This window comes from Sander lucioperca, chromosome 18, assembly GCF_008315115.2.
Source record: "Sander lucioperca isolate FBNREF2018 chromosome 18, SLUC_FBN_1.2, whole genome shotgun sequence".
Taxonomy (NCBI): domain Eukaryota; kingdom Metazoa; phylum Chordata; class Actinopteri; order Perciformes; family Percidae; genus Sander; species Sander lucioperca.
Genome location: NC_050190.1, coordinates 23,934,468 through 23,945,582, shown reverse-complemented (window position 1 = coordinate 23,945,582; position 11,115 = coordinate 23,934,468). Strand labels below are relative to the sequence as shown.

The 11,115-nt window shown below is 40.8% G+C and overlaps 1 protein-coding gene across 1 annotated transcript; it reads left to right on the top strand.

Annotated features, from left to right (window-relative positions):
* The first annotated feature begins 1,063 nt into the window (after positions 1 to 1,063).
* pax9 (paired box 9) lies at positions 1,064 to 9,131 on the top strand. Its single transcript, XM_031309776.2, has 4 exons — positions 1,064 to 1,267; positions 1,885 to 2,499; positions 4,501 to 4,640; positions 8,138 to 9,131. Exons 1-4 carry the CDS (start codon positions 1,264 to 1,266, stop codon positions 8,393 to 8,395), a joined length of 1,017 nt encoding a protein of 338 aa, XP_031165636.1. The 5' UTR covers positions 1,064 to 1,263; the 3' UTR covers positions 8,396 to 9,131.
* The last annotated feature ends 1,984 nt before the right edge of the window (positions 9,132 to 11,115 follow it).

Below are 11,115 nucleotides of genomic sequence, written 5' to 3'. Positions count from 1 at the left end.
TCATATGAGAGTTATGTAGCCTACGCCTTAACGCTTGCAGTGCATATTGGCAAAAAGGCACCTTTTGGCCTGTCCGGTGCAAAGCCTTACTGCAGATCAAATGGACTTACAGTTTGAAAAGGAAAAATTATTAAGTTCAAACACTTTAAAGTGTAATGTTCGTTTTACAGACACGTCAACACAAATAACATTTAATTTAAAATTGGCACAAGAGATAAATATGGCATCTGCAGTTTTTTTTTTCCAAACTGCATGACCAGACAGATTCTTCCAAGGTTAATGTTCGCCTTTTAATCGCCTCGTTTTCAGCAAAACATCATCCCCGTGAAGGATTTGTTTTTAGCGTGTTTTACAAAGTGTCAGTCAGTGCTTGATGCGTAAAAGGAGAGTAAAACATGGGCGACAAATGTGGTAAAACGTGTGATAATCCTCGAGCGCACGGAGATACAATTAACAAACATCACCCAGCCAATTCCAATACTCAATACCAATCATTAATTTCCTCCCATTTCCTTAATGATGCAATTTAAAAGGTTGAGATCAAGGGTGGTGTATTGGAGCGTAAAAGCCACTCAAACTCTGGTTTTGCACCTTTTTGTTTTCATATTAGAACTTGAACTTTTTTTTAGTTTGAAATGTTTTATCTTTGTTATGAAAAATAAAACAAAGATTAAAAGAATGATATGTTACATGGGGCTTTAATTGAAGAAGTTTGTTTTTTCATGATTATTTTTTTTCAGATGATTCCATGTGATGGTCACCCACTGGATCTTTTTACGCATCTTTTTTTTATTATTTAGTGCCACATCACTGTTGAAAAGAGAGATCTGATCCAAAATCTTGATATTGCTTTATACTCACCATATCTGTCTCAATAACAAACGCATTCATGGTGGTATATCCCCAGCTTTGCTTTCTGATGGGAGAGAGCAGGACGGGGGGGTCCTCTGTGAACTTGTCATGTCAAACTTTTGGACCAATAGCAGCGCAGCTCTGAGCAATCTCGAAAGTCTATTGGGGAGCCGAGCCAATCAGCGGGGGCGAAGCTTGGAAGTCCAACCTCCTCATTTCAACAGATTGAAATGTAAGCCTGTCTCCAGCGCCGTCAGGAAACAGATCGAGAATTTTGTCCCTGTTGTTCCTTATCGCGCAAGAAAATTTTCTTGGACGCGGTTTAGGACAGTGGACACGCTGGACGCGGAGCAGGATCCACGCAGGAGGCACAAACCGGACACCGTGTTCTTCGTTTGCGGCTTTAACACGATGGGTAAGTTCAATGTTGGATCGTTTGTTTTTTTTTGTTTTTTTTTCCTGTCAGGGATGCAGCGAACGGTCCAACGACAAGGTGGGGAAAATATAACGAGATATATCGCCTGTCTGTGATGTTTCGGCGGGTCATTTTAGCGGTTAATCCAGTGGGGAGACACCAGCAGACTGAATTACTACATGTGTCAGTTACGCACGAGTTTTGACATACGTGTGAAGTTTAGCCATTGTGCATGACAACTAGTCTATCAGTCAGCTATTGGTGTGTACTTTTTTTTTAAAGCATTATACACAACTCAAAGTCATACATTTGTATTTTAGAGTGAGCTTTTTTGGTGAAAACACTTAAAACTTAAAAAGATGCACCCAACGATTTAGACACTTTAAAGAGTTTTGGTTACATAATGTTCTTATATAAATGACAAAACACAGTTTAACAATTTACATATTTACCGTCTTTGATGGTAGCCTATACAATTATGTGTTTGGTAAGAAATATCAGGCATTTTAAATATGTGGTTTCACCCGGGTTAAAGCCGTCTGTGGTGGGGCCTTGGGTCGGTTACCTAATCGCTGTCTCATTGTTCTGCCCGTCTGTGTGTTTGTTTTTGACACCAGAGCCAGCCTTCGGTGAGGTGAACCAACTCGGCGGTGTTTTCGTGAACGGCAGGCCGCTCCCCAACGCGATCCGGCTCAGGATAGTGGAGCTGGCCCAGCTCGGTATTCGACCGTGTGACATCAGCAGGCAGCTGCGCGTCTCCCACGGCTGCGTCAGCAAGATCCTGGCCCGCTACAACGAGACCGGCTCCATCCTCCCAGGGGCCATCGGAGGCAGCAAGCCGCGGGTCACCACACCCACCGTGGTCAAGCACATACGGACATACAAGCAGAGAGACCCGGGGATTTTTGCCTGGGAGATCCGGGATAGGCTACTCGCCGATGGGGTTTGCGACAAGTTCAATCTGCCCTCCGTCAGCTCCATCAGTCGGATCCTCCGCAACAAGATCGGGAATCTGTCTCAGCAGAGCCAGTATGAGTCGGGCAAGCAGGCGCCTCACCCACCGCCACAACCAACGATACCCTACAACCACTTATACTCATACCCGACATCCAAAGTGCCCACTCCCCCTGGCATGCCCACCCTTCCCGGACACATGGCCATGCACAGGATATGGCCTTCCTCGCACTCTGTGACAGATATTCTGGGGATACGGTCTATTACAGAGCAACAAAGTAAGCATGGCTGCATGGAGGGCGGTTGCATTTGTTTATTGCACTACATTTAAACAACTTTTGAAGAGAGGTTTGCTCGCAAGAGTGCAAATGTGTGTGTTAGAGAGAGAAAGTGGATATCTTTTTCCATTTGAATTACTGTAATTGTTTTTAAAGGCCCGAAAGTTACTATTGGGATGTTATAAACTCAAAGGCCTCTATGGAGGGAGATCGCTTAAATGCCATTTGACCTGCCGGCTGATATTGATTTGAAAGGGAGGCAGGTTAGTCCAGAAACAGATGGTCCGGCTTGCAGTAATAATTAAGAGGCGGATGTGGAATATTAGAGGTACAGCGGAGGGAAAGGCGGTGAGATGAAGTGCATCACAATGAGGTGTGCTGAATGTTTGCCATGACTTTGAGCCAGACATTTTTGTGCAGGGCTGCGTATTCAGCAGGTTTAACCGGGATCCAGGCCCAAAAGGAGCCAACCAGCTCACATTAAGATGCGTTTTCTGCTGCATGTGTTGTGTTTGTCGTATGTGTCGCATGCAGGTAGGCCCAGATAGCTTTGGCTTGCACTCAACAATACCACAACTGTTTTGGAAACAGGGAAACAGGATCCGGCATAAATCAGTGTTAATGGTCGACTCGGTGTTGTGAAAGGGCTTTTCTAAGAGCTTGTTTTCCAGTGGCAGGAAGGGAAGTGCTGTCAGTCCATTGCAAGCAGTCCTGCTGTCAGGATTCATGGCTACCACGCACAGAAACACGCCCCGGCTCCTCTCCACTTCCACCGCCATGCGAGAACCTAACTCGGACAATCTAAACAAGACAAATGCAAGGCAGATATCCACGAGAAATCGCAAGGGGAGGAATGTGTTTCAAAAGGCTGCCTTTTTAAACAATTTGTGCATTTCCAAATTATTAGCAGATGTTTGTGGCAGGGTTTTGGATGCTAAGTTTTACAGTACGTTTGAGGTGGTGAGAGCTTATTTGCATCAAAGTGATTTCACCAGTCAGATTATTAAAACATTTATTATTAAAAATAGCATGCAATAGTTAAAAAGCAAGACTAAATGTGCAGTATTAATAATCATAAACTATTAGTAATTTTACTTGAGCTAATATTTAACTTGACGCGCATGCGGGAACACGGATTTAAACGCACATGCTGCATACATTGCTGTGGGAGAATTCAGTTGCAAACGTACAAAAATACCATTTCAACATGTACAAAGCGCATATTTAAAAAAGGTCTTCATCGAATTATAACTTTGGTGGGCTCGATTTTCCAAGTGTAAACGTTTGGGACTGTGTAATAGAATATCCATCACGCACAAAGGAGGGAGACGGTGAAAGTAAATCTAATTTGTCCCACGACAGGAAGACGCTTTGGTGGGCTCAAATGTCCCTGACCCACCAGAGAGTCACCTCACTTCTGCCCATCTTCAGCTGGGCCTCTGTCTGATCTTCAGGAGCAACCAGAACATTGAGTTTCATTCATTCAATTTACTTTGAGGCACATGAAATCATCGTGAGATCATTTCATATTTTTCTTTTCTCAGAGTTTAGTGTTTTTAGTTTAAATCCCGAACAGAAAAAGTTGAGGCCTGATCACGTTCATTGATTAATGGTTGAAAGAAAATGACTGAAACAAGATAAAATACGTAGAACTTATATTTTAGGAAGATAATATTTCACTTGCAGAGAGTTATAAAGTACTGTGCCAACATCAGATTATGTAAATATTGCATACTACAACTGGTATTTTTGTTTAATTGATCAAGAATAGAAAAGTTTAAAAACGTTACGCATATTAAAGCCCATTGGATACTATATGAGCGATTTGTGCGTACAATAAAAAATCATAGTGCTTCAGCGCAAAATGTCACAGAGTCTGGTTTTATGCAACCTGGCTAATCTGACGGATGCATTAGAAGCAGCGGCCTGTGCGGGTCATTTTCCTCTTAATCTTAAAATCTCCTTCTCCCTCTCTTCTCTCTTTCTTTTTTGCCCCCCCAGTTAGTGACAGTCCATCCTTTTCCAGCGCCAAACTAGAAGAATGGAGCGCTATAAACAGGACTAATTTCCCACCAGCAATCGCTCCACTAGTCAATGGCATGGATAAACCGCATTTAGAACCTGAGGCAAAATACACACAGGTAAAAAAATGGACACCTCTTTTTTTTTTTTTTTTTTTAAACCTAAAATGCAACAATTAGTGACCACATTTCTGGCAAGCTGTTGTTTTTTTTTTTTGTTTTTTTTTGTTTTTTTAAATCTAACTGATCTCTTGAGTTCTTTATAATATTTTGATAATTGGCTTGGGAATGCCACAGCATTAATGCGCTCCTTCTCTGGCTAGCTGGTAATGGTGCTTTTATTTGTATTATATATATATATATATATATATATATATATATATATATATATATATATATATATATATATATATATATATATATATATATATATATACACACAATTTTTTTTTTATTCCACTTCCTGTAGGTAAGACTAGTATATAGTCTGTTTTTGGTTTCCTGGTAAATTATTCTGACATAGGCCTACAGTAATTAATGGGTTGGTTCCAGTGCTATAATCCCATGCAGGGTGTGAGCCAAGATATTGAACTGCATAGAAGGAACATTTACCCCTGCAAGATTGGTCTTATTTAGGTTTATTGTGACAAAATGTAGCAGCTAATATTTTGTCTAAAACAACTGTCGTGCAGGCCTAAACTTTCGGCACATTAATTATTATTGTACACTGAGTTTTTGAAGTCGACAAAAGACGTGAAATAGCCTAATTAAAAAGAAAAGCATGGTTGGGACGAAGGCACAGAATTTCACACATTATACACATTCAGATTAATTAAAAATACTTTTAAGTTTTCCTAATTTTTAAGAACTCGTCATACGCCATACGTATAAATACATTTATGGTAGTCCCTAAATCAAGTTGGCTTTTTTGTCTCTAAGTTTCTATCAAAAACTAACTTTAGTAAACATTTTTGAATGGGCTTTTATTTTTGGGGTTTTCTAGAGTATAGTAAATATGGGCTATGATGACCCCATGTGTGCGCGCGCATGCGTCCTTGTTTTCACTTCTCTTGACAGGGCGTGCGATTCTCGTTACAGACAGTAAGAAAAACTATTTCATGCCGCATCATTTATTTTGCCACTTTATGACGGGGGCACTTTTCATGCTCGTTACGCAGAAAACTAGGCCGATGCGTGTGAGATTAGTAGCGTGTAGAAGTTCCAGCACAAAGTGGACACACTGACTGTCTGAGCGGTTAGAAAACCAACCGTACAAAAACAGAAGTGAGCCATTAAATGCAGAAAATAACAACTCTATAAATTACAGAGTTTATTGCAAGAAAAACAAAGGATGGTGAAGCAAGTGAAGGCTGGAGGATTAACCGTGGCTTTGTACAGGCAGCTACTGCAGCCTGCTCACACAGATCTAATGTTAAATAGATCTGCATTTGTGTTTTTGAGAGAAACATGCACGGGGTGTGCTGAAAACTGCTGTTCATTTTCTTAAAATTTCCAAAACAAAGTGTAACGTTTTCCCACATTTTCTTTACAGCTAAAGGCCTAACTCTTATATTCTCCTTAAGGGTGACTATCGGTACGTTTATTCAAATGGGACACTGCAAACATCACATGAGTCACATCCACTCATTTCTGTACAAGGCCAGAGGCTGCGAGTAGTAACATGTGGCCTATAGGCGCTGTTTGGAGGGCAGATGCACCCATGGGACTCTTAGGGTTTTCTCTGGAAGAAGAAGAGCATCATTAAAATAGATTTAAGGTTCAGTCACGAGCTCAGTGCGCGCGCGGCGGCTTGGATGGGATTCCGTTTATGTTACGAAAACGACTGAAACTTTCAGCTAAACTTACTTTTCTGAACACATACACTTTTTAATTTTCGCGCTAGACTAACGCGCTTTTAAATAGTTTTAATGATTTATTTGACGTATAAACAATGGGATCAGAGCGTGACAAAGTTAATCCGTTTGAGTTGAAATTATTTGGATGAATGGCGTCAATGCTTTTATTCATGATTCAATTCTGGGTTTACTTGTTATTAAAACCAATTCAAAAAGACATCAAAACACCTGTATTACTATTCAAATGTTGTGACGAACAAAAAGAAGATAATCCAAATAATTTATCAAAAAAGAGATTTAAAAACAATCCACAAGTTTTGCATTGTGTTAGGTAGGATAATATATTTTATAGATATATAAATATTAAATAAAACACAATTCTAAGATATAGTGAAGTTTTAGGGATATATAGGTATAACACTTCAGGGGTGGACAAATGACAGGTAATCCTCAACAAATGATGCAATCTGATACAAAAGCCATAGATACACCCTTTGTAAACATTTTAAATTTGGTTGACATTGTGTCAGACAGGTGTTGATAACTCTGTGGTCATTGCTGGTTTGTCTAGGGATTGCATTACACTGAAAGGTCTTTCCTGTTATTTTGTATATGTGTGTAGTTGTAAAGTACACATTATGTGTGTACTGTAGTTGTGTGTGTTATGGTGCTTTTCATTGTTTCTTAAACATTTTTCCAAAAATTTTTTTTTAAAAACACAGCTCAATGCTGTTTGGCTTTTTGTGAAATAAGCTTCAGTATTGTTGAGCTAAGTGAAGACACACACACACACACACACACACACACACACACACACAGACACCCACCCACAGTCACCCAACACAGACCCACAGACACCCACAAGCGTGTGCATACACACACAAAACTAGCTGTCTCTTCATGGTTAAGGTTTATAAGCACCGCAAATTTCAGCCTATAGTATCATTTCCATATCTATTTAAAAAAAATACACGAAAATAGGTCAAAGAAACTGAAAAGATTTCACTTTTAGAAATAATTCTCGGTAGTCGTAGACCACCCAGCAACAGAAATTCGGCCTCCCTGTTGAAATGCTTTGGTGAATTCCTCAAGTTAAGTCCTGTCGCTGTGCCAGAAAAGCAAAGCCCATTCATGCTCCGAACCCTCGACTTATTCTCTATCATATTTCCCCTCTTCCTGCCCTTTCACTCTCAATCTCTCACGACATCTGTTTTGTGGCGCCCCCCAACCACCCTGTCTCCCATCGTCTGACGTGGTGTATCAACGCCGCCGGACTAAACGTCCACTTTTGGGTAGAAAACAAGTCCCATAGACAGACGGGCAATCACACATGTATGGTTTTTATCCATGTTTAATATGTTCCAGGGGCATGAGAGCGCATAATTGATCATTCATACTTTCATCAAAATTGGGAAAATGGGTTTTTTATGTGGTGGCTGTGAAGTTAGAATTTAAGTTTCTGCTGTTTATAATTCAATCACTTCTCCTTTCACTTTCTTCTACAGCTTCTTTTCATTACTGTATAACTCAGCTGCTTGTGTGCGTCTACCTGGGTTGGGGGTCACCAAATAATGTAGCTTAACATTGAGTCTTGCTTCTCAATCCTCTGTCAAGTGACTTTTTTTTTTTCTTTCAAATCTGAGGAAAACCACAGAATGAAAATCACTAACCATTTCTACACCGAGCAGGGGGCCCCAAAAAATAAGTTATCAGTGACATTTCAGATGTCTAACCCAAGTTTTTCCTCTCTTTTGTTCCCAGACGCCGAATGGATTGCCCACAGTGAACAGCTATGTCACAGCACCCAGCATCCCTCCCTACCACCCTCACACCACCCAAGTGTCACCCTACATGGGGTACAGCGCCACCACGTCGGCCTATGTGACCGGTCCCACATGGCAGCCGGCCAGTGGCAGTGCTCTATCTCCCCACAACTGTGACATCACCACCCCTCTGGCCTTCAAGAGCATGACAGCCAACCGTGACGCCATCCACCCAGTCACTGCCTCGGCGCTGTGAAGTCAGACTGATGGGAGAGAGAGTGGGGGAGTGAGGGAGGGCGAGGACATGAGACACCAAGTCGGTCCCCCCTGGCTTCATTTCATTCCCACTGCCTCCTTTCCATGAAGGACTCGGCCCCCGGACCCATATTTCTGCCCCTCCTCCTCTGCTACACACAGTCCGACCAAAGACAAACAAGGAATAAACAGTCATTTTTTTTCACTACAAACTTTGTTGTCTGAAAGAACTTGCAGGACAGACAGGTGTACTGAAGGACTGATGTATGACTGCTCCTCCATCCATCAACACAATTCCTCTCAGATTTTTTTACTGCACACTTCTGCAAATGTCTTTGGGCAAAATGGGGTAATGTATAACTTCATGAGTAAGCAATCAAAGAAGGGAAAACTTTGCATTAGTTTTTCAGGGTGCTTAATAATTGCTATTGGTTTTTTAAAATGTTTGTATGCTTTTTTTGTGTTATGTTTTGATAAAAGTAACTGTCTTATGGAGCATTGTTTTCCCACTTCTCTTAAAATGTAGCCTATGCAAGAGCTCCAGCGAGAAGTTTATTTATTAGATTAAAGTACGTTGAATGAAGTGCAATTCGCCTTACAGACAGCATGGGAATCTCCACGCACGTTTAGACAAAATTGGCATTGGTCTTATGTTGGAGTCTAGAGCATTAACAATTGACAAATGTTGCACAATGAAATTGAATGTATCTTATTAAATTGTTTGGCTGTTATTGGTCTTCATGGAGTTCGCCGGTTGTTTTAATCATAAACATTTTTAATCTGAGAACAGAAGAGGCATACAATATTTATCCTCCCTCTCCCTTTCGGTCAGTGTGGCTAACTTAAGGTAAATCCGGGGTATTGTCGCCTGCTGGCCTGTTTTACATGAGCAGGAAACTGTTTTTCATAAAACTATGTGCATGCCTATATAAGGCCTGTATTTTCTATTACCAAGCGTCACGGCTCACTAGGAAAGTTCATCAGAAATGCTTCGAGCACACACAAGCCTTGTCACCACATAAAGCAATTCTTTATAAATAGTTTGTCATTAAAACAACCTCACCTCGTTACACTTAATATGGCCCTTTCTATATTCATAAACATTTATGCCTGAAGGAATACATGGTTTAAAGAAAAAAAACGTATATGTATATAAAAGTCCAAAATATATAGATATTGATAGATAAAATAGATTTTTGCACAATTTCCTCAAATAAATGTAGGGTCTGAAGCATATGTTTTTTGTTGAAAATCAAGTTATAAAAATATAAAATGCAACAGTATTACAGAAATATAGAGATATTTTCTAATTTCACTGTTTATTTTTCTGAACTTAAAAAAAAGTCCGCCTTAAGGGATTATAAAAGGAGTGATATGATTTTGAAAGCCCTACTATCCTTTGTAAATAATAGCAAAAGGTCTAATGTCATGTACCAAAATTTTCAATCATATTTTTCAGTTATTTCTAAAACACAGTAAATTACAACATCACTTGCATTAAAATTCGAGATCTGTGAGCCGAAGACTCCCAGACTCCCGGGGTGAGGTGGAGTCCATGTGCATTCAGAAAGCCACAAAAAGGCTCATTGGCCCGCGGTCTCCAGGGTCATCAGACATGTAACCTAAACACGAACCTTCAGCAGCCACAAACGGACCCAAACAGAGCTCAGCAGGGCCAACTCAACGTGTTCATTACAAAAGAAAAGCACACGGCCCAGTTGACAAATGACATGTTTGCAAAGTGATGCAAAAATACTTTCTCAAAGTTTGGAGGGGGGAAAGTGTAGTGTAATAAATTATGAGTGCGTCTGGCAAGCCCTGTCTAGCCCTGCAGTCAAAACCAGAGCGTTAAACAAACTGGGCTCATGTCATGGAGATACAGCTGTATATTAATAACTTGATAATATTGCTCACCTGCTCTTTTACATAGCATTATGTGCTGCTGAGGGTGGTTGCTTTAGTTATGGTCCCATGTTTCCATTCCTCCTGTGTTACAGCGTAAACAGCCCCTCCATGTGACAGTGTCAACAGTCCTTCCCATGCAGGAGCTGATTTGACTTGGAAAGCACTCTTCCCCGCATCCAGTGGTCACGGACCGTTGCTCAGGGATCCTAGTGTTTCTTTGACCGTATGTGAACCACATCACAGGGACGTGATGATCACATAGTCGCTGTACCAGCCAGCCCTCACGGCCACCCCTTTACCATCCACCATCCATCACGTACAGTAAATGATGGTTAACTCTCTGAGTGGCATGAAAAAGTCGTTACATGCTCTCTCTCTTTTTTTTTACCTCAGCCTACACACAACAAGGCCAAACAACTTTTCCTTTCAACTAAGCTACATGATCTGAGCACAGTCTTGTTAGTCTCCTCTGACTCATGCAACAAAATTAAAATGTGGTTGTCTTAATTGACACCAGTATTTAAAAAAAAAATAGGAACAGTGTGTTTTCTAGACAGGAGGAATAGCTTCTCGAAAGTCTAATAATCCCTGCTCTTGTAGTCTAATGTTGGTCAGCTTTATGGAGGCGAGGGTCTAAAAGGCGTAGCTTTAAAAAATAGGGGCAGACACGTGTTTATAATAATGATGTTGAGTCTGACTTCAGTGTCATATGGTTATCTTTACTTCACCACATGCAATCAGAAACAAGACAGCCATTTGCAGAGTAACACAGAGCAGAGTACTGGGTGAACACAGTGCTTCATGCGTGTTCCTGCT